Source organism: Pelobates fuscus, chromosome 4, assembly GCF_036172605.1.
Source record: "Pelobates fuscus isolate aPelFus1 chromosome 4, aPelFus1.pri, whole genome shotgun sequence".
Taxonomy (NCBI): Eukaryota; Metazoa; Chordata; class Amphibia; order Anura; family Pelobatidae; genus Pelobates; species Pelobates fuscus.
In genome coordinates this window covers 368,449,029-368,473,742 of record NC_086320.1, presented here as the reverse complement: position 1 = coordinate 368,473,742, position 24,714 = coordinate 368,449,029, and the positions used below count along the sequence as shown (strand labels likewise).

The 24,714-nt window shown below is 38.3% G+C and overlaps 1 protein-coding gene across 12 annotated transcripts in view; it reads right to left on the bottom strand.

The window, feature by feature from the left end:
- KMT2C (lysine methyltransferase 2C) overlaps positions 1-24,714 on the bottom strand; it is a 162,588-nt gene that overhangs the window by 27,596 nt on the left and 110,278 nt on the right. For 6 of the 12 annotated variants that reach the window (XM_063452686.1, XM_063452688.1, XM_063452693.1 and 3 more), the window contains 16 exons: positions 24,122-24,226; positions 20,021-20,202; positions 19,013-19,177; positions 18,818-18,927; positions 18,370-18,423; positions 17,438-17,650; positions 15,971-16,099; positions 15,324-15,443; positions 14,810-14,940; positions 14,343-14,526; positions 13,088-13,207; positions 12,766-12,813; positions 10,653-10,790; positions 7,751-7,783; positions 7,507-7,641; positions 462-597 (listed from right to left, as the gene is read on the bottom strand). In XM_063452686.1, coding sequence (XP_063308756.1) covers positions 462-597; positions 7,507-7,641; positions 7,751-7,783; positions 10,653-10,790; positions 12,766-12,813; positions 13,088-13,207; positions 14,343-14,526; positions 14,810-14,940; positions 15,324-15,443; positions 15,971-16,099; positions 17,438-17,650; positions 18,370-18,423; positions 18,818-18,927; positions 19,013-19,177; positions 20,021-20,202; positions 24,122-24,226 — 2,003 coding nt within the window. The remainder of the gene's footprint in view (positions 1-461; positions 598-7,506; positions 7,642-7,750; positions 7,784-10,652; positions 10,791-12,765; positions 12,814-13,087; positions 13,208-14,342; positions 14,527-14,809; positions 14,941-15,323; positions 15,444-15,970; positions 16,100-17,437; positions 17,651-18,369; positions 18,424-18,817; positions 18,928-19,012; positions 19,178-20,020; positions 20,203-24,121; positions 24,227-24,714) is intronic. The other 6 variants (XM_063452689.1, XM_063452687.1, XM_063452697.1 and 3 more) reach the window with 6 other exon arrangements.

Genomic DNA, 24,714 nt, shown 5'->3' with positions numbered 1-24,714 from the left:
CAGCTCCTGGCACCACTTCTGCCAGAAGCCCATGTCACTGCTGTTCTCTTGCGTAGAAAACAGTTCTAATCGAACTTTTCAAATGCAGCTCTTGCTAGGAAATGTCCAAACCTGATATCTGAAGCTTCTTCTTTTGTGAAGTTTATCAATCTTGGCTTTTCCCCATAAGAGAAAATAGTCCCTATTTTGTCTTATAACTTTTGACTGCACTGGAACTTTGATTTAATTTCAACACAGTCGGTATGAGATTTTACTAATGGTTGTATCCTCATATGATGCTTAAAAGTGACAGTCTTATCATTACAGATGTACTATGATGGCCATCAAACTGAAGCAGTACATAAAGTGATACTTTTAAACCACTATTCCAATCACCATGACCACTTTAGTGATGAGTCCACCTCCAGGAACATCAATAATCTACCCTGAGTTAATCACATGTGATCTAATATCAGTATTACCTGTTATCAGCATATGGCGGCTGGTTTAAAGGTGAGAAAGTGCTGAGCCCACGTCCTGAAACCAGGGGGTTGTGTTGCAGATGTGCATTGGGTGGCATTAACCCATTCAAAGGCATTCTTGAAAAAAGACCATCACCTTAAAAATAAAGAAACACCACATCTTAACGCGAACTATCAAAAAGGCATTATGGGTGAGATTAAATCAAAAATAATTCTGAAAACTGAAAATAACATTCATTATACTAAATTACTAAAGACTGCAACCAAACATGGTATATATTTTGGTTCAGTGGTCTGTTATAAGAAATACATCAATATAAACTCCATAATACAGACTGGTAGAGTAGCAATAGTAATAACAAAGGGAAAAGAAACCCGTTTGTATGGACAGTACCGGTACTTTCCAACTTTGGCCTTAAAGCTGGACAACATGGAATCGGTCGCATGACTCCTGGTATTTTGTGTCCTATAGTTTCCTCTTTCAGAGTCTTTTCTTCTTTTCTGGTCTATTTCTCTTTTAAATAGACAACGTTGGGACTACTTTGTCTTATGTAGTTTTCCTATGCTTTATAATTGTGACAAAAGAATGTAACTTAGGTGAAGCTTCACTTCCTCTGCCAAGCTAACAAAGGGTGAAGCTTGTCTTAAACTCCATCCTTTGTCAAGTGTAGGAAAAATACATAAGTCAAAGTAGTCCCTACTTTGACTTGAGTTTTAAAGAGGAAACATACCAGAAATTAAGAATATATTTTGGAAGAGTAAGAGAAGAAGAAACCTCTGAGTTTGAGGTGACACAGCCACTTGAAACCTCTTGGGTACAGAGCAGTGGTTGTTAAGCTTTAGTCAATAAACTGGTTACTGTAACAGCCTCAGGGCAATGTAGACACCTTAAACACGGGAAGAGTCTAATGACGCAGGGATCGACAAATCCCAGAAGCCAGGTGGCCATAGCGACTAGGAACTTTGTCCTGGTACCTGGATATTTGTCAGCCCCTTCAACACTGCTTGCACTGATGAATGCCTATGATCTCCTGAAGAAAAACCTGTCTGGACTTTAAGATACAACGATACGTAACGCAACGCGCGTCATCTCGTCACAGAGAGAGAGAGTCTCTGCGAGAAATGGTGAAGGCCACAGTTAAGCAATCTGAGCACTGCATGGTAATTAGCTATGCTAAAAGTAAAAATATAATAAAAAATAGGATTTTAGATTAATGTATGGGTGTGTGGTTTTTACTTATTAAATTGTGGTGTTTTTAGTTTGGTATCTTATGGATGCATCACTTTATTTCAAACTTTCCCCCCAAAGATCATGGATCACTAATTGCATACTCCCAAAATGCACAGTGATACACTGCTATTGTCCTGTATGATATAAAGTACCATGCACCAAGTACCATGTGTTTTCTGTACCTTGTTAAACAGACGAAAGATACCCCACTTTAAACTGTTTCCAGAGCAACTAGTAGGGTGCAGAAAACCCACTTTACTTTATGTTCCACTGCTGTAAGTGTAATTCATGTGCAAAAGTGTACTGATTGTGTGGTGATGCACACGCCAAACATGCTGCACTGCCCATAAACCATTTGAATGTTAATCATTTAAAATTCTTTATTCTAAAACTTAAAGTCAGTATACTGTTGCATATTCTCTTATGCGCCCAACATTTATATATAAAGTGGATTTTAAGGACGGTGATAAACAAACACTTCACACCCTAACAAAAAGGTTTACATAAAATAGTTTAGCAACTAACTTTCGGCCAGGTGCTTGAGGTCTGTCACCACATGGGATAGGCAAACTGCACAAAGACACTGGTGTCCGTGGCAAGATCTGTGATGGCCCATAAGGCATATTTTAGTTGTCTGTCCAGTAACTGTCCACCCTAAACAATGTCATACCTAACCCAGATCTCCACTTCTGCATCCCCCAAACATTACAAAGATAAATAACGGTGACCCAATAAGCCTTCACTTGTTCGTCTTATATAGATGCACGAGTGAAAGGTTTACTGGGCCTAGTATTAAGATAAATTACCACTCCCCCTCCCCCCCTTTATTACACATGCCATTTTATACCCTGTACAGAAACCTCAATGCTTCCCTGTGAAACTTGCAGGCTGATCCAGTCTGACTATTGCTCATTGCTTTTACGGTTCTTAGAAAGCTGTAAAAAGGTTAATAGACAGTGAGGCTAAGAGGCATACCTGTGTGTAAACACATGTGCATCTGTAAAGATACACAACAGTATTACATAAGATAAGGGGTGCAGTGCTTTTAAAGAAAAAAATATATACAAATGCAACAGTCATTTGTTTTAAGACAATGTCATTATATAAGTAATAACATGTATACTGAAATGCAAACGTCTTTGTTTGGGAATTAAGAAAAAAAAAATTGCAGCAAAAGCTGCAACACCAGTAGATTCAAAGCAACTGCGGATGACGAATGTCATGGCAAAGACCTCTTGATTGGAAAGTGCAGTGGTACGTTATTGCAGAATTAAACTGCACAAGAGAAGAACAACCAGCAGAGGAACTCACATGGTTTCAATTTGAATACACATTTGTGTTCCTTTAAGCTCTGTGAAAGAAGGAAAATTCACTTTTAAAGAAGCTGTAACAATTTTACCAGTATTCACCCAAGAGAATGCGACAGCTCAGGCAGGTAAGCTGATAGTTTCCAGGAAAAAAATCCAGAAATGTCAGTGGTTTTATAACACATGGTAGGTGTCAAGCAAAGTCAGTGCTCTAACTGCAATTTTCAAAGACTGGTAAAGTATGACAGTCTACCTTGAAAGCATTGCTGCAGAAAACGACATTGTTTCTCCAAACACATGGTTTGTTGAAAACACAAAACAAATGATTTTAAATTCATTCACATGCTCCCTTTTTCTGCTTGCCTACCTTGAAATGATTAAGAACCCTTTTATTTCAAGGGTAAAAGCTTGTCGTAAGCACAACTGAGTTGCATGTGATAAAACACAATTTCATCGTTAAACTCACTCAAATGCCCATGACGTTTGGTTTTACTCTTCTTAATGTGCAAATGTAAGATCTGTTATTTTTGTCATTAAAAATAATAGTTTGCGAGCGGAGCAACTGACCAGACGCATGTATGCAGAGCTCCGGCTCCATAGACTATATTCACAGACAAAAAGCCACGAAACCGCCCAAAAACAAGAGCCAAATTGTGCCTAATACCTCCACAATCGAGATGGGGCGCAAAAACCGAAAATCAGCCTACTCAGAAAGCCTTCACCAACCTGACATCCGAAGATCCTTCGACGGACAGAGGCCTCAGGCCCAATCCAAGATGGCCCCCAGCAGACCACTGGACTCCAGCACTTCGGAGGGCTCTGAGGGGGAAGATGGATCCGTGGCCTAACGGGCGAATAGCGGAGTGCACTGCAGGGCGGACTCGGACGCCGACACAACCCCAGCCACTAAAGGGGACATTAAGAGGCTGTTACTGGACCTCCGAGCAGTGTGGAAAACAGACCTAACTGGAGTGCAGGCGGAGGTCGGCGCACTAAGTCGCCGTATGGATGAGGTGGAAACGAGAGAGGGAGACAGGGACAGCCGGCAACTTGGGACCCAAGCACAGCTGGAAACTATGGCCCAACAGGTCCGGAGCCTGACCAGGACAGTCACCGCTCTCGAGGCCCGACACCGCAAGAGAAACGTGCGGATGCGAGGGATACCGGAGACTGTGAACCCGGAGGCCCTAATGGACTTCACTGATAAGGTTACCAGGGCTCTGGGCGTGCGGGGGGACAACAAAGCACCTCCACTGATAACAGCATTCAGGGTTCGGAAAGCTCCCACCGCCCCAGCTGACGCACCACGAGATACAATAGTGGTGACAAGAGACATCGCGGTCAAGACGGCCATCCTCACCCGATCCAGAAGCCAAGCCTCAGTGACCGTGGACAACTGCCAGATTAAAATATTTGAAGACCTACCTTTCGCAATACTGGCAGAACGGCGCCGGTTCCAACCGGTCACCAGAACACTGCGAGACCATAATATCAGATACAGGTGGGGAGCATCTGGAACCCTAGTAGTGCCCCACGGAGACACAGTGCTGATCCTGTCTGCAGGGGAGGACCCTGCAAAGCTCCTCAACACGTTGCAGCTACCTCCTGCAACGCTGCCAACACAGGGAACAGCCGAAGCTGCCAACGCTATGACCCTGACGCCGAGAGGGGTGACCCAGAACAGAGCTCGCAACTCGCCACAGAATGGTCCGACAGAAGGAGAACAACACCCGTGAATAAGAGAGGGGCCCCGCATCTTGCACAGGTACTGCACGGACAGCATGAGAACTCTGGTACCTACCCTGTGGCCCACTGGGACCTGACTCTTTTGTCCGATGCCCTTATCCCTGAAGACTCACCCGCCAAGCTGTTAAATGTGAGCAACGTAAACTTTGCAAAGAGACAGACTAGCTATAAAGGCAACACATCACTGCCCCCTTACTGTTTTAGCATACTGTTCCTCACTTATCGATTGCTCTAAACGATGGTTGCTGTTTTTTCCTGTTCATTCCCTTTTTCTTTTGTTACTCATATATGTATATCTAGCATTATATATGATGTTGGTCATGCAGATGCAGATGCAAGGGGGGGGGAAGAACACGTAGCAACACACATTGAGATGCCCAGTACCCCCCAAATAGCATACCAAGGCACACGTTCTCACGCCCGCTGTCCATAGCCGGGCTCAAGCCGACAATCACACCATGGATATTCCACATAGCGAGGGCAAGCCCCAAACTGGTGGGATCACTCTCACTACAGGGTAACGCTTAATACATCTAATTTCTACTTTTTAAACCCGTAACTACAGGCACGCAGAGCAGTCTTTACAATCTCACTGCAGCCAGCCTGCTAAATATAGGAACCACTACCCGAGACAAGTTCTCCTAGACGCCACACTATGTTTGCTTTGCTGTAAATAGGCTTAATCTGCAACATAATTTAAGAAGACGACGTACCAATGGCCACAAGAGATGTATGTAGCCCCCAGGTGGAAGCAGGCCTATAGCCCTTATTAGATAGCCGTAGGCATCCTACTGTGCCCACCTACAAGCCATGATTAGGCTATCATGACCGACCTTAATACTATTGCATTTTACATACTTGATGTTATTAAGAGTACATATTATATAACCTAACCTGTGACAACATAATTAGACGTATAATCAGAAATACTAGCTGAAAATGTTTTTTAATGTGTATAACGCTTAGAAAGATTCGGGCTTACAATGCTTACAATGATGTCAATACTTCATAAGATATATATATATATAGCCAACATTTATTTTATCCTATGCATTGTCATTACTCGCCATTTAAAATGTCTGACAATTTCGTTTATATTCATTTATAGTTCACTTTTTAAAAAAATGTGCACAGCTATCTTTATAACATGTTATGTACTGTTATCCAATGGTTTACTGCAACTGTTGTGGTTCAGTAAGCCAAAATGTTATTTCATGCACTAACAAAAATAAAGAATTAAAAAAAAAAATAAAAAAAAAATAATAGTTTGCTCGTTTAAAAAAAAAAAAAAAAAACAATATAAAAACTGGCTCCTGACATTTTTTAGTTGGCTCCTAGGTTCAAATCAAATTTGTCAAGCCCTGCAATGAGGGGTTGTTGCATAATTAATGTTGTTACATGTAACATTGTAGCTGAAAGTGGACAAGTAAGAATTGTTAAAACTGCAGAATTGGAAAAGCCAAACTAATGGCATATATGTAATTTGGGTACCTGACAAAAATAGGAATATCATTTGCCCATTCTAACAAGCAATCAGCCCAGGCAGAACTGAAGGGGAAACAACAAAAACTTGATTGCAAAAGCTCCACGTTTTCGGCAAGTGGACGATTTACAATTGGACAAAGTAGGGACAAAGTAGTAGAAAATATTGTTAGATCAGAGTCCAGTGCCACAGGAAGACAACTCTAACAGGTTATGGCCTTTCAGTAGTACTATCCTACCAGGTTACAGTAAACACATGCTGCATGGAATGGTGACCAGACCTTGTAGCTAGACATATAGTAGTCTACACCATGAAGCATGTTAATTTTACATTACGTGAGTTTATAGATAGATACATCTGCAGAATGATCCTTTTATGACTGAATTACTGAAATTAGTATCCATATGAATATAAGGCAATATTAAAACTGAAAACCTTTTGGAAGAACTAGGTGCAACTTAATTCTAATAACAGAATCTTGTCTGAATCTATGACCGAGTATTTAATACAATGAGGAACCGCTTTGTGCATTGTTGTGTTGATTTAATAAATACATAACACGAAAATTACAACTCCTATAATTCTGAGGGATGCCACATATAGATCAATAAAGGGTCCTTTGACCCTCTTCATTCGATACATTGTTCTAATAGGTCTAGCTACAAAAATTATTGCATTCAGCAAAGCAAGTTAAACAAAGATTGCATACTAAACTCAAGAGATATTGGATGAAGCAATGTTGTATGAAAATGACAGATCTATGTGATATATCAAACAGAATGGTCAGAGGTGTATGGGGGGAAAGGGACATTTTCTTTAAACAATTTAAAATAATTTTTGTAAGTAGTGTGCTTGAGTGTGTGTTTTAGATACCTACGTACTATGAAAACCAAAATAAAAAATAAATTACAAATCAAATTTAAAAAAAAAAGGAAGGAAGGAAGGAAGGAAGGAAAAAGTAACCAAAAGAAACCAACCAAAAGAGATTAAGAAATAAATAAAGTTCCAAAAACAGCGCTGAAGAGGTTTTAAATAATCTTTGGTACACATGATTTCAGAGAACACATGTACTGTAAGAGCAAGCTGCAAGCCATAGCAATCACTACTGTGGGCAGTCACGTCCTGGAGCTAACTCCCAAATGTGTCATGGTGTAGATATGCAAGTCAGCTTTTGGAATTATTAAAGTTTAAAAAATGTAAGGAGAGAGGAGAAGGATTCTAAGAAAACCCCCTTTAGCATGGTCTTCGAGCGAAGGTCATACCAGGACTTAAACTTACCCTGGTTCTGCAAAGGCAAAAGCGGTGTATGTGGATGAGGATGAGAAGGAGCTGAGGGTGGCATAGATGGCGGATGAGTAGCTACAGGACTCAGCACAGCAGTAAATAAATCTTCAACATCTTTTCCTTCAAGCTCTGCAAACCCAACAAAGAGAGTAGGAACCAAACTTTTTAATGTCTGTCTGTGCTGTACATCGATTGGAATGATTTTTGAAAGAGCAAAACGAAGTTTGGTTATAATTACCTGGAATTTTATAGAGTTTTCCCAAAATTGCACCTGATAGCAAAGAGATGACAGTTAGTATGGGAGGGGAAAAAAACCAACAAAATATTTCACCATATTTAGCTTTAAAAAGCTAGGAAATCTTCTCACAGCGGGGTCATGTGGGAGTTTGCAGTTACTAGACATCTTGGTACATGAGTTATAGTCTAGTAAATGTAGCCCAAATACTGAACTATAAGCTAATGCAGGAACAGACAATAATATAGGACAAAATAGAAGAGTATGAGAGAAGGAAGAAAACTCCCCAACTTGACTCAATTTTGGCAAAACATTTTTTACTGAATAAACTCCGCACCCACCCTTTGTATCCAAGCAGCGATGCACTGCCACCTTTTAATCAGTCTTTAAGAGGTGTGCATCTTACATACTCTGTGAAGCACAATAACACAAAAAACAAAAACACAGTACAAATGTTTTTGGAAGAATAAAAAGTTGGATTATAGAATTTAAAGCCAAAGTGGAAAAAATATACAATCTACAAAAAAACTAATATTTTTTCTTGATAGAATGACAGTGTAGGCACCTCATCATCCTCTGGCACTTTCTCTTCATTCAGTGTTAAACCAATTTTGAGAAATATAACACTAAATAAGGGTCACTGGTCACCTACAGACCAGCCCCCACTGGAGGTGTGGCAAAGGCAGAGATTACAAACTTCCTTCTCATCATACCCATTCATTCCAACAATGGGCGCTGTGATAGTGTCAGCTAACCACATTCAGCCAATCACCGTTTGCTGTGCAGACTAAAGCTTCCTTATTAGCCCAAGAAGCAAGGAGGGAATGGGCTTCCGGGGCAGTTTAGCATTAAAACATTAAAAAAAGGTTTAACACTGAGTAGAAGGACAGGATCATGGGACTTCAAACACTATAATCACTTCCAGGAGATGAAAAAGTTTGAGTGCCTACAGAGTCCCTTTAATCCAAATTATATTTAGCCGATAATCTGCAAGCAGTACAAAGGATTTAGAATTTAAAATGCTGTACAGAGCAGCAAATAGAACCATGAATGCAAATATTCAATACAGATCCCTACAATTGCCATGTTAAAAATTTCCCATATGCTACAAAAATAATAATAAGGACTAAGATGAAAACAAAGGAAGGTAGAGTATCTGTTAAAGTCAGGTAGACAGCTAGCCTGGTTTGGGAAAAAACAAACAAATCCTTCAAATAAAAATCTTCAGCATTTCCCAGACTCTGCTATTCATTGATCATTAAAATATTTTCTACAAACTGAACTAGCAAAAGTGATGTAATGGTCGAGGTAACTGTGTATTCATTTTGTGAGGTTGTCCACTAATGCCAGCAGACATGGCAGGGTGTAAGCCAGTTGGTGATTTCACACACGATTGGGACAGATTTCTGGATTATGCAAAGTCACAGAAGGTGGTGAAATCTTTGACACACAGACTCCCAATTCTCTATAACGGTCTTAAAGTTGCAAAACCGTAGGGGTACATGAATGTTATATGTTAGATGACTGAATTTGCTAGAAAATAAAAATAAATTTCATTCTACAATCCCAATAACTGGTCAGTGTGCAATAATTATTTAGCTATAAATAGCTACATCTGTACTAAACTTTCTAGTATAAACTATTATTTCTCAGACTCTAAACACTGTGCTGCAAGCCATGGGGTCCTGTGCTATAGCAATCACTACTGTGGGCAGTCACGTCCTGGAGCTAACTCCCAAATGTGTTATGGTGTAGATTCGCTTTTCTCTAGTTTTCACTGTATGTATTGGCGCTGTTGTGTACTATGATCGTTGCTGCTGGACAAGATTAGTGGGAGTTTGAGCGCAGGACTTATTTTTGTGTATTTGTATTCACTTTTGTATCACACAGCTATGTTACAATGCTTCCGCCCACCACATGCGTTCCCCATTAAGGGTTAGTAAGCATGTAGGGGTCTAGAAAAATACCCCTCTTGGTCTCATTAGGGATTTCTTTGCCTGAAGCTAAAGGAAGCAAGGTGAATTGATAGTGTAGGACCCACCTAAGAGATTTGCCTTGACATGGCAGGTGGTCTTGCATCTAACGGCCATTGGAGTTACTAAATAACCTAGATTTTAAATATGCATAGGGATTTGGGAAGGGCGCCGGTTACTTTATTTCTTTAGTTTTTACTGTGCTGGCTAGGGAGCATACATAGATAAACTCAGTATCTGACTTCTTAATAGCCTGGGGAATAAGATGCTTTGCTGCAGCTGGTTGTACAGCAGAAAGGTAAGATGTGCATTATAATTAAATACATTGACATGGCTCTATGGTATTTGTTACTGATAATCATTTAGCTCAGCACAGTACAGCACTGTCTGGATACATTTCATTCCCAATAATTTCAAGGGACACACACAGGTTAGGGTTATAAAAAACAAAAGAAAAAAAAAAACAAAACACTTTCCAAAGGTATGTTAGATTCAGGATGATCCTTCTTATGGTAACCTATAGAGGTTTTAATCTTTTTTTCATTTAGCTTTAATAATTCCTATGATTATTCTCATTTTTTCTTTTTTTAAAGTATTTCTTCATGTCATAAAACAACATTTGCAACTCCAAATCGAGCACTTGCATTCCTACACTATGGACATTACACGCCATAGGGCCAGCTTGTACAGCGTCACTATAAATAACAAGCTGCTCTCCCACAATACCTAGCCCGTGTCTTCACTGCCATAATGGGAACACAGCGAGAAGTGGAATAATGGGCCAATCTGACAGATTTACATATTATAAATCAACAACCAGAATTAAAGAAAAATGCAGGTTTGTCGAGCACAACTGAAGGTTTTTGTATTTAAAGAGTTTAATGGACAAGTATCACGGGAGAGATCGATAGATAGGAGAAAACCAGGTTTACCATCTGTGACCATTTTATCCAGCTCTGGGCTTAAAATCCCATCCAACTGGTCTTCGCTTAAAGGCCGGGAGCTATGGGTGACGCTTGTATGGGGCAGAGATGAAGAGTCATCAGACATGGCGCTTATGTCAAGCCCGGCTGAAAACAAATACCAACAGTTAATTGTAAGTTACAAATCAGAAAGGATCATTCTATTCATTTTCTCATAGTTACATTTTGAACACAGAAGGCTACATACTATATATCCAACAACTATAGCACTCAGAGTACAATCAAAAATGAAAACATGTTGTCAACATACGCACAACTTTATAAAAATAAACACAAATATATCCACAATCTTAACTATAAGTCCTACAAATACATGTATGCTGTGAAGGATCCAAACTTCGTAAGGAACTGATCCTCCTTGAGTTCATTTGTTTGTAAATTTCCAATTTTAAGGGGAATTACCTTTTTATATGTTTTGAGTACATACAATATATCGCACTATTTCTCTTTTTATTCGTATATATATATTTTTTTACGTATTGATATTTTTACTACCTTTTGTCTATAAGTATTTTTACACATGTGTAATGTTTGTACACCTCTGTCTAGTCTGAATGAATACATTAGGTTTGTCTCTTTAAATTACCAAAACCAATACTTCCAACATTTAGGTGATGTACCACCACCAATAAAACACTAAAGACCAAGTGCAGAGCTAAATGCACATTTAGTGTTTTATAGGTAGTGGTACATCACCTAAACGTTGAAGTACTTGTTTTGGTTTTTTTTTTAACATTTGTACAGTGGGATTATTTTTTAGGAATGACCACAGAGTGCCACAGCTCCTATATGTTTTAGTTAAATTCCCTTGTATTAGAAGCGTCACCTTATTCACACGTTTTTGCAAATGGTCTCTTTAAATGATTTAATTCTAGGGGATCCGGTAATGGACAGTCACCCAGACTGGAGCAGAGAGTGCTGCAGTAACACAGTAATATTATGTGTAAAGTATAGTTTTATTTTCCTCTACTCCAGTGCGCTGCTTAATAAATCTTACAATAACTGTACTGTAATACAAAATGTATATATCCTAAAAGGTTTGTATAATACACAATCAATGGAGAGGGAAAATACATTTAGAACTGAGTGAAAAAGATAGGAATTGCAATCATGATGAACGAGATATTCATGAACGTGAAAATGACTTTACATATCGGGCAGACAATCTGCGGCACTCCAGATGTTGTGGACTACATCTCCCATAAGGCTCTTAAAGCCATAATTCTGGCAAAGCATCGTGGGACATATAATTCACAACAACATGGACTGCTACATGTTGCCTATCTATCTCTATCTACTTCTGATCGATCTACTATTATAGACACAGTTTAAGTGAAATGAGTAAGAAATTCTCTGTCAATTTCCCGTAACAAGAATTTAACTACACAATGCGGCAATGTTAACAAAGTGGTTAAACTTCGCTAATGTGATACCAGAGCCATGTCTGGGCTGGATGGAAGGAGTGTGTAGATACAAAGTAACATTGTGTTTTTATTGATTTCCTTTCAGCGGAAGAGAGGCCATTTTTTTTACAATACAATACACTTGAACAAAAAAAAAAAAAAAAAAAAATTATATATATATATATATATATATATATATGAAAAGAGCAGGAATGGGGATTATTTTGTATATCTAAAAGAAGGTAGCAGCGGTGAAAAAATAAAAATAAAAAAGCACAGATATCTGAAGCATTGAAACAGACACAGACACAGACTATTCAAGCAAAAAATTATTAACCATACCGAGGAACTCTATGGAATCAACCCTGCGGGATCAAGGATTTTACAAGTATCTAAATATTATTCTGGCTAGCACTCAACATTATTGTAGAACATCCACAATAGAGTTTAGTTCTATTTATAAAAACGTAATAAATCTTGAATACAAGCAACTCTAGTTGGAATTTCCATTAAATGCATAAGCACCAGACCCAACAGATTACAGAAACTGAGTCACTGCATCTTGTGATGTTAAAGGGTTAATAGTCTGCAAAGTCCCAGGGTCAATTTGCAGAGAGTACCCAGGTATGGCAAGGGTTTTGCCCATTGGATGATCTTACCAAAAGGAGAGGATGAACTCACGACCTGGAAAGTGCATAAATCAAGACCTACAAGACCCAAAACCAGATAAAATGGATGATTATAACAAAAGAAAACAAGAAATGAAGGGATACAATCATACCAAGCTGCATGCCAATAAATGGGGGAAAAAAATAAAAAATAATCAAAGCTGCATGCACAGCCATAATCAATTTAGTAACCAGTCAGTGAGATGAAGAAAATGCAAGGAATTTAGATTCATGAAAGCACTGCTTTGAGACTCGGGTGCAAATTTCATTTAAGACTAAAAAAGAAATCTAAGGGGCAAAAAGCTTGACAAACCTTTTGAAGACATACCAGATTGATTTGCAGATTTTGCAAGGTCATCAGAAAGGATTCCAAGAAGATCATCGTCTGTGTTAAGCACCTCGGAGAGATCGGTGAGGGAATCTGGGGGACCACCTACGAGAGTAAGGAGAGGAGGGTAACCAGTGATCAATAATGAATGATACATTTATGGACAAAATATATACAGGGTTCAGGAAGAGGCATAAACCCCCTGTAGATCTCCAAACATACATTGCAGAGAAAAGTAGTCCTCTAGTACAACACACAAAAAATGTACAAGCTTTACAAGCTATGATAAGTGGTAAGAGTTTTGAGCCATGGATAGTTTTAAAACCAAGAATCCATCATGTTTTGCTAGAGTCCGTTATTCTCAAGGGGCTTGTCCCCTTTCTCCCAAACTTACAATCTGGGAGACCGTAATTTCATAAACTGATAGATTTAACTAAGATTTGTATTTTTTAATGCCTGAAAACAATTCGGACAATGCCTGAAAACAAAGAGCATTCATGGGATCATAATGAAATAGAGTCACTTATAAAATGAAGATATTCACAAAACAAAAAAAATATATATACTACAAGTATTTTAAGGAATCATCTACTCTACGCAGAGTGGAAAGCATTAAATGGCAAAAAGGTAATAACCAACATATGAGAAATGATTAAATATGGGCTGGTTGGGTTTCATTATGTGTTATTTTAAAACCACGTGTTTCTCTGTTGCTGGGCTACTGTATACATGTAGCAGGATTCATTCCAAACAAAAAGCTAAGTAAATATTCAATGAAATGTATCTTTCCGTTGCCAATACAGGACTTTTTTTTCCCTTCTTCTTTCTAACTATCTGGTAGGCACATTACTTGCTGTAGGAAGTATATTAAATGGAAATTGTGCTGAATAAAGTGGTAAGCATTCAGAAAGGGTGTGCTCTGCATTTTTAATTACCAGTAAAACGCTAGGTTAAGATAAATGCTAGCCTTGGATACATTTTCAAGATATAGAATATAAAAAGAAAAAAATACAAATACAATACTGCATAAGTCAAGCGGATGCAGAGTTGGTTACAAAAAGCCAGAAATCACTTCTAAAAAAATATTTACATTTTAGTTTTAATATTGACTGGCCCATTCATTTTTTCTTTAGACGAAAAGAAACAAAAAGGTTGTCCTACTTTTGAGAACATTTATCTAAACAGCTTTGACTCCCAATTTCAGATAAAATGGACAATCCCATATGCAGGATATCTGTACCTTCATTGTGCTTGGAAGGTGTTAAAGGTGCAGCAGAGCTAAGTAACGGATCAGAGGATGGATCCAGGAAGGAAGTGTTGGCATTTGCTTTAAACAAATGTTGTGAGGCGTCCTCAGAAAAGTGCTCTATGCTGGTCTTGTTCTGTTTGCTTGTATCCAAGAGATTTCGTCCAAAGAAGGCCTCCTAACAAAAACAAAATTCCAAAAGTCAATGAATCATCCAGCAATGGATATTACTGGATATACAATAAATGAGTGGAAGTAAAAAAATAAATACTTTTTTTTCACAAAAAGTAAAATTTGGTTTTGTTAATTTCATCCCACCAAAACATAACATCTTTACGCTAGCTAGTCTCTTACAAGCGGATACAAAAGATCCATCATATGTTCATGTGTGTAACCCCATAAGCCAACTATTCACACAAAGACACTTGGTTATGTAACCTGCGAAATGACATGGAGGTTACCTGTAAATACGCAGGGAATGTTTCTTCCAGTTTGTTTTTCTTTTTCCGATAGCGTTTCTTTATTTTGTCTGTATTATCTGAGCCAGGAATAGATTCATCTACATTAATTTCTGGTAATTGTTCATTCCAACCTATGGGTGAAAATAGAACGGCAATGTCCGTTACTCTGTTGTTGATGTCTTGGTCACAATGTGTAAGCTTTGTCAAACTTTAAATATGTGCTTCTTTCTATCCACTTTACAAACTTGGGGAAAAAACTAAAACATTTTAAGTGGGAGATCTCCAAAGGACACCAAAAAATTAAACAAATATATCATGAACAACTGGGTCCCCGGAGAACTACCGGTATATGAAAGTATGCTTTAACCCTTTAGGTTTAAGTATAAGACAATTCCGTCCACTATTGTGTGTGGTTAAATACAAGGATCATGGTACTTCGCATGTTTCAACATCCTGGGAACAGCAAGAAGTTTTCCCTACTCTAAAACGTTATTGTACTATAATCCATACATACTCTCATCTCTGCCTGGAAGGAGCTCTGAGACCGAACCAGAAGAATCTTTCCTGGAGAGAGATCTCTTGGACTTCCCTTGACCAGTTCGACTTCTTTGACGCACCATAAACCCACCAATCCCTGCAAAGAGAGAAAAAGAATGAAACAAAAAATATCATGACTTAACAGGGTTGGCTTGAAAACTAGCAAGCAGTAGGATGTTGTTTATGATAGGGGTTTGATTAGCTATGTATCAAAGCTTCACACAACCTCGGTGACTCAGAGGACTGAGATTATTTGGCTGCCTCCTTAATTGGCTTCTTTATGAAACAACGGCATGCCATAAGTCGTGTGATAGTGAGGATACATGGACCAGCAAGCCCCTGATATGTCAGACATTTAGAGAAGATACAAACATAGAAATATCAATGCCTACATATATTTTAGTATACATTTGTTTTCCTATTTTCAGGCTCAAACCTGTAGAGCTTCAAATTTCCACTCGCCTCTATCTGAGAGTGAACATTTAGCCCTAATGAGTATGCTATGGCTTGCAGCGACGAGTAACTTTAAAGACCTGGCTAGTAATACACAATTTCAAATGTTATGCCCTGACATTTGAACATTTATATTCTGGATTTGCATGTAAGAACACTGAGTGACAGTACCCGGTCTGTATGGCTTTCTTTTCCTTTTCTTCAATGCATCCATAGGTTCCACTGATTTTATGTCATCCTCTATAGGCTCCCGTTCTGGGCTGGAGTCAGATTTTACTTCACAGTCCATAAGATCACCTTCTAGAACAGAAATGTTGTAACAGGTATTGTTTGCATGTGGTAAACAAATTGATCACATAGAACACAGATTGTAAACAATTCCTAAAGATGTAGGAACGTTTCATGGTCTTCTAACCAATGCTTTATCTGACAAGTCAGTAAGTCAGTGAAGAGAAACTACCAGAACCATTGCCCTCTTCCTCAAAGAAAGAAAAAAAGGTGAATAAGTGATGCCCCCGGCTTTCTTCTTCTTCCAATCCCTACTATGTGGTCTTTAAAGTGTTAACTGGCATTCCGTATGCACAGGAAGCAGATTTACCCCTGTGATTTTTGGATTTCAGAGACCGTCTCTACATGCCATGGCTATTAGACAATGAGTTCCCTTTTAGTCTTTTCTGATCGTGGATAACTACCGCTGAACCAAACAATAAATCAGAGTCACTCTGTTATGACAGACACTAACCACTGGCATGCTATACCCTCACAGTGTCTGGCATGACACTGGAGGACTTGCCATCAACCATAACTGAACCAATTCACACACGGAACCCATGTTATCAAAACAAGGATGGAGATTATTACATTTCCTTTGATCTAGAAAAGAAACAAGTAAAACTGACAAAGTACCTTTTTCTCCCTTTAGGGATTAAAGGGTTATACAGATGTAATTATAAGAACAGATCTGTTCATTGACTTAGTTCATAACATTTTGCTACTTCACCTCGAATCAATTCCTACAATTTGACAGCGTGGCCAGCAATCAGTCTACGGAAGACATGACACAGCCTACACTCTGTGTTGCTTGGAATACTATATGTACTGATTTCAAGATGAGAAACAAGGCAACGGCTGTGCTAAGTAATAATATACAACCACTAGCTCTATTGCAGTTGAAATGCAAGTCCCATGATCCTAGCATCAGCCGGTCATCATGAAAATCATGTACTATAAGACAGAGAAATAAGAAGGAATATACAGAATAAAATGCCTTGTCAACCTGAGTTTCGGTTCTGGGACTTTGCGGTTTTGTGTCTGTGCTTGTGAGAGTTCCCACAATACAAAGTGTGCCACACAAGGCATTGTAGGAAAGCACATATACACACACATGCTTACTCCACCATCCAATGACACAGGGATACAAGCGAAACATTTAATTCCATCATGGCTTTGTGTAGGTATCACTGTATGCCATATGCAATGCTATCATGCTACATGTTAGACAAATCTCTTGCCATGTACATTTTAACAATGACAGGAAATGTCTTTTACGCATTTCCCTGGACACTAGACACATGTAAACCATGTCAGATGGAGTAGAATTTAACACTAGCTATATTTGCAAAAACTAAGACGCGTTACCTCTGCTGTCATCCATCTCCCCATCACGGGAATGTTCCGATAGCGGATCCGGTGGCATCTGAAGAACGGCCACACTGTTCTGGTTAATGATCCTTAACTTGAGTTTTGGTTTTGATCTTTTCCTCCGTGCTACAGTGATCGTTAAGCTCTGTAGCTGTGACAGACCTGACTCAGTCAGGCACACTCCATCTTGGGTAAATGTTTTCAAGGGATCTAAAAAAAATTGATGAGGACAGCACATTAGCAGGGGTAACAGAGGCACATAGATTAAGAGGAAAAACAATCTGGCAGGCCAATGAAATAAGTGAGATCGCAGACCAGTGACTTAAATTGGTTACACAGAAAACAACGCTTCCTCCCTCCCCCCTTTAAAAAATAAGATGGTTATCAATCTTTAGGTTATATGGTTGGTTCTGGGGTGCGACCGATCTTGAATCATGATGGTGCTGTGAACTGAGGTCCGACAAGAGCTGTAAAGTGATCCCTGGTATAACACTGGATAAAGCAGCATTGATAAATACTGTTTGACAATACATAATTCTGGGTCAGCTTTTAGAAACGACAGGGAAATGAGAAGTTTGAAAGGAAAGTCCGAATACAGAATGCGACAACTTCCATGACATTGACAACATCTGAAATATACAACAGTTAAATACCTGATGTACACAAAACAAAAATGAGAATAGCACATGGAGCACTGTATTGACCAGTATTACAGCAGGTCCATAAAGACAAAGCATACAGCAGGTCCATAAAGACAAAGCAAAAAAAATAAAAATTATGAAACTATTAGGAAACGCTGGAAGCTTAATGCTCCATGTTGGGAGAACTAGACAATGCAAGGAATCACCGACTACAATCAACTGCATGTTTTAGAGAAAGGAGGACAGAAGGAGAAATTATAAAGATGTGTTTTATTTAGTTTATATTACCTGGTTCTCTAGTTTTTGGGACAATCTGAGCATCAATCGGTGATTCGCATTCTTCTAAAAATGGCAATGAATGGAAAATTTTTATAAATAAAATGAAAATCTTTTATGTAAAATCTGAAAGTAACCAATAGGTTTCTCCTCCGGCAGCCTTCCTATGTAAAACTCTATCCAATATTTCTTCCCAAAATTATGACCGTTCCTAAAAATATATCTTTAGACTGTAATACACTTTAATCCTGGTTCCTCGTATTCTTTTACATATCTGTCAATCTGTAAAATTTGCAGACAACGGCACATACAGAATGAGCAACATGTGGTTCTCAGCCACACAATTCTGCTAAGTTAGAAAAGATTATTTTAACACATATACTAATTTAGTAATAATAAAAAGGGAAAAAACTATTTATGCTTGAGGACTAAAACATAAAAAGTCAAAAAAAAATCTTACCACGAGGTGGTGAGCCGAATGGCTTGCACATAGCACAGTCAAATCCACTATCTGATGCCATTTCCACTTCCAATTCAGAACTTAGATTCTGGCAACTCCCATGTGACCACCTGTAGAAAACAGAGTCACATAAAGCTGAACACAAGCCCAAACCACAAAATTATAAACACAATAATTCCTGGATGAGAGACTTACCGGTCGCATTGTCTGCATTGAAGAATGAGGTCGCCCTCGATGTAGTTCTGACAGCAGACAGGGCACGTGGATAAGCTTGCGCAGGGTGCGCACTGCGTGTAATTGTTCTGCCACTCACATCTTAACCCTGGTGTTATTGCTTTGCAATTCGTGCATGAGACACACCTACAAATAAAGACTTATCAGCACTTTTCTAGGGTAAATATTGTGGAACGGCTGACTGATCTGCGAGTCCCAGCATAGTTTAACCGACACATTAACGTGGACACTATTCAATCACATATTGAATCACAGTTAATAGTTTACAAAGATTACACAAGATATATCAAACTGTAATTCCCTTTCTACCTCCCCCCCACCAATGATATCGCTGCAATCATTACTGAGCACAGGAACTAGGGATAATATTGCTACAGTCATTACTGAGCAAAAAAACTAGGGATGATATCACTGCAGTCATTACTGAGCACAGATACAAGGGAGGATATTTCTGCAGTCATTACTGATCACAGGAACTATGGATGATGACGCCGCAGTCATTACTGAGCACAGATATACTAGGGATGATATCAATGCAGTCATTACAGAGCAAAAGAACTAGGGATGATATCGCTGCAGTTATTACTGAGCACGGGAACTAGGAATGATATCGCTGCAGTCATTACTGAGCAGAGGTATTAAGGATGATATCGCTGCAGTCATTACTGAGCACAGATACTAGGGATGATATCACGGCAGTCATTACAGAGCACAGGAACTAGGGATGATATCAATGCAGTCATTACTGAGCGCAGTAACTAGGGATGAGAACGCTGCAGTCATTGCTGAGCGCAGAAACTAGGTACGATATCGCTGCAGTTTTGATGACGTTAGTATGGATTCAAACACAGATATAAACTGCAAAGCCAGCTAATAGGACCAATTGGCAGTATAACTGTAATAAGGCTGCACAAGTCATTTTCAAAGTAACGTGGCCAAAAGGCAAAAACAGACATTTTCTAAACACACCATTTGCACTTCCAACCTCCTTTGGGAACAGTTTGTAATGGGGGATCCAGGCAGTAGGTATGGTAGCTGATGTCGCAGTCATCGCAGAGAAGTAACCTTCCTGGATCCGTCGCTTTCCCGCAGGCTTCGCACACTGTGCACTCTAAGCAGCGCCAGCCTTTGCGAAGGATGACCTTGGTAATCTGGAGAGAGGACAAAAACCATATGGTTATTTCATTCCATAAGCAATGACTATAATTTTATTCAGTACAAAACCAAATTATTATTCCTTAAGAACACCATTTTTACTTTTGTATGCCAACATGAAAAAGACAATTGTGGCATTTCCAAGTGTAAAAACTCTTCCCAGGTCATGATACATATTAACATAAAACCAAACTATTTAAAAAAATAAAATAAAAATAATAATAATTATATAGAGAGCCCCAGATGGAATCTTTTCCCCAAGTAAGTGGCAGACATTAGGCTGTTAGTGTAGGACCTGCCAAAGATGGGATACATTGAAGTAGCCGGCTTATGCAATGTATGATCATATAATGTAACTTAAACACCCATTATTTTTGCCTAGATTAGGTGTTTAAAAAAAAATAAAAAAATCTTTCAACATTGAAGTTGATGTTTAGTGGATAGTTGAGTGCGCTGGATCTTGTGTATTGTATAATTTGGCCCCCAGCAGCACCCCGTTTATGCATGTTCAGGTGAGTGCAGCCAACACCCCCTCATCCCAGGGCCCTATTTAGCCTTGTACTGCAGAGAGCCCCAGATGGAATCTCCCCCCCCCCCCCCCCCCCCCAAGTAAGTGGATAGGTAGGTAAGTGTGTGTGTATGTATATATATATATATATATATTGAATATTGAAATTTTGACTTATCTTTACTTTAGAATTTAACTAAAGATGATAAAATTTCACAACTTAACATACCTTAGGAAAAAAAAAGTAATGGTGCAGTTAGTATAGCACTGCTAATTAAATTAATTTATGAATAAAGCAACCGACACAATTAAAGGGACCCTGTAGGTACTAAAACAATTTCATCTCAAGAATTGGCTATAGCTCCTGGAGGCCCCTGCCACTGGATGTATTGTTATGGTAGAGAGAACACATTTCCTTTAACCTATTAAGGAAAGATTAGTAACTAAAAAGAAAAAATAGAGTTTGTGTGTGAAAAATGGAATTATACATAGAATAGAATATATATACATAGAATTTAAATATATATATATATATATATATATATACACACACACACACACACAAGTTTAATTATTTATATATAGATATACATATATTTATTAATATATATACACACACATAATCAAAATACACTTAGAACAAAATTACACATATATACAATATATGTATTTATTTTTTATTATGGTTTATTTTAGATTATATATATATAATAATATTCTAAGTGTATTTTAATAATATATACTAATATTAAAATACACTAAGACATTGTGTACTTGTATGTTTGTAGATATATATATATATATATATATATATATATATATATATATATATATATATATATATATATATATATATAAATATATAAAATATACACTCTGAAAAAAATTTTTTTAAACTTTATTAAACTTTATTTTAGGCGGCAGGAGGACTGCCTGTCATTCTAGGCAGGCCCCCTGCAGGCACTGCTGTGGACGGCTATTCCATCCATGTGATCGTGAGGACCCCTCGATCACATGTCCCAGGAGGGCCGGATCAGCAGCAGGAGGACTGCCTGGGATGCCAGGCAAGTTCCCACATTGTGATTTCTGCCGGGGGATCTTCAGCGATCAGGTAAGTACATAGGACGGCGTGGACGTACTATGCCACCCCCGGTGTTTAGGACTGGGTTCCCAAGGATGGCATAGTACACCCGCTGTCATTAAGGGGTTAATCATACCAATTCAAACCAGCAATGGGCGCTATAAAATGCTGAATGCAGTCAGCTGACACTCAACCAATCACAGCCACCTAGTGCAGCTTAGGCTAATGTGTCCTTGTCTCCAAAACTAATGCTAATGTGTCCTTTTGTCTAGCAAAACCGTTTACCAAAATGTAAGGACAGCACCAGGAGACTCTAGACACTATAAGCACTTTAATGAGAAAGCAGTTATGGTGCCTACAGTACCTCTTTAAGTTATTATATTGAAATACAGCACAAAATCAGGAATATCAGGAAACATGTTATAATCAAAAAAAACAAAACATCCCATTGGGATCTCAACTTTAGTCATTGACATTCTAAGATTGTCCATACCAAATTTTGTTGGAAATAGAGTAAGAGTTTATTACTATATTAAAGCCTGTTAAAGCGGTTATATTGTGTTTTCTAACTGAAATATCTCCCAGCAAGGGCTAACTAGATGTTTGCATATTCATGCATGCCAAAAATAGTCAATTTTTTAACAATTCAAATCCTTATTGGTCAAAAATTACATGAATTAATTTAAAATTCAAGATTTGAAGTTCGCTTTGAAAAGCCCATTAAGAGAATGGAGTTAAATCAAAATTGGGACATCAAAGTAATAAAAAAATGGATCAATTGCAAGTAATGGCTTTTTAAAAGAACAGATAGTGACAACACATTTTTGTCATCACACAAACGCTGGTACAGAAAGGTACCTAAAATGGAATTAATTTGCCCTTAACTCGTTTGCCTAGGATTTTCATATAGGTTTGGCATTTATAGATCCCACATTACAAAGAGCACATAAATATTTAAATTCTCGAATTTTCGAAATTTTGTAAGTAGAAACGTTTACTTTAGTAGCAGTCACTAACACAAAAACCTCCTGTATATAGATTTGCAAAAAATGTAGACACCCCAGAATAATTAGCTCAGCTTTTTATTTATGGTGGAATTTCTGATACGATGCAACTAGTTAATAACAGACTGTCAATTTTTCTTAATATTTCTTTTTCTCAAACATTAACAAATCATGTATGCTACGTGAGTAAAAAAAAGAAAAAAAAACAAAAAACTGCACTCTTCCAGACTCCAGTAATCCAGTAATACCTACCATGCTCACCACTTCCAAGAATTTGTGAAATTAGAGACCTAATTTTTAAACTTGGAATTTAAACATACTGATTTCATGGGCCTTTGTTCCACTTTGGGAAATTTTATCAGCTCAGAAATTCAAACCAATTTGATGCATTAATGCATACACTTTGCAAAAAAGGAGACAGCCTAGATTTTCTCAAACGCTGAAATCTGGGCTTCATCAGGGAGCCATTTTTTGCCCCACAAAACTGCTGGTATTCATTGTATTTCTTGCTGTGCATATCATACGGTGCACATCACACATGCCCTGTGATTTCTTTCCCTTCACTTCCTTAATGCCATCTGTCTCCAAGCGCAGCCTGCACCTGCAGTTCATTTGGATGTATAAAGTCATTGTGGTCTGCAACTTACGGAAAATGCCAGCTTCCTCCAATGGCAGCCAGCACTGGCAGGCCGCTTGCATGACTTACCATTGCTGAGCCTTTCAAATTCTTCTTCTGCTAAATATACAGCAACAGAAGAATGATGGCCAGAAGACAATGCAATCCAGCAATCATTTAAAAAAACAAAAAAACACACCTTTATTATTACTTGCTAAAATACGACCATATAAATGACAGAAAGAGAAAGTGTGGCCTGCACACTGCATACGTCATACTCTTGCATTTGCAACGGCTTTCCAATAAAGACCTAATTTTCTAATCAGTTATTAACCAGATTTGCATAACTAAATGTTTAGAGTCAAAGCCTTCACTTTGCTGAGACAATAGGTAAGAAACTCTGCATCCAGTGGTAAGAAAGAGGAGGAGCTGCAGTCTCAGGCACTTTGGGCAGCAAATCCCACATATTTCAGTAAAGAGTGGAACAGGACACTTGCTTCTGTATTGTCTCAAACTCCATCTCCCAGGAGCCCATATCAGTGTGTGTACACTCGCATGTGAGAGCCCCTTACTTTGTCTTGGACTGAGTTTGAATTTAGTGAAATTCTAAAACACTAAATGTGAGTATTTCATAACGATTTCTGTTTATGAAAATGTAATAAATAAACCAGTGATATGAGTTGGAACATTAACTGCTGACACCCACCTTAATACTGACACAGTATGGATGGTAGCACTGGCCGCACTGAGAGCAGGCCAGCAATCGACCTTCAGCCCCCTTGCCGAAGCTCCCACATACCAGGCACATATCCTGTTGAAACAAGAGATACAATAGTCTGAAATCTATTACCATACAACATCTGCATGCAGCAAATTGACTCTATAGGTTATTGCCAGCAAAAATATACATCAGAGACCTATTATAGTTAAAAGTTGGATTGGTAGAATTCACTATTCCTACAGATTGTGGCTGTACCCTCACAACTGTATCTGTATTGTTTTACTGCAGGAATTTGGTTTTAACAGTAGAGATCAAAATGCAGGAAGTTACTTTGTTGGATGTGCTCTAATCAATAAACTAATGCATTTAGTTATACACCGTTAAGGAAAATACAAGTTATACATGTAAAAAAAAAAAAGATCAATGATGTATAATAATTACGAGCAGGGTGTGATGCTAAATATTTAAATGGACAGTATAGGCACCAAAACTACTTTAGCATAATGAAGTGGTTTTGATGTACCTTTATATATCTTGCCCCTGCAGTCTCACTGCTCAGTTCTCTGTCATTCCGGAAT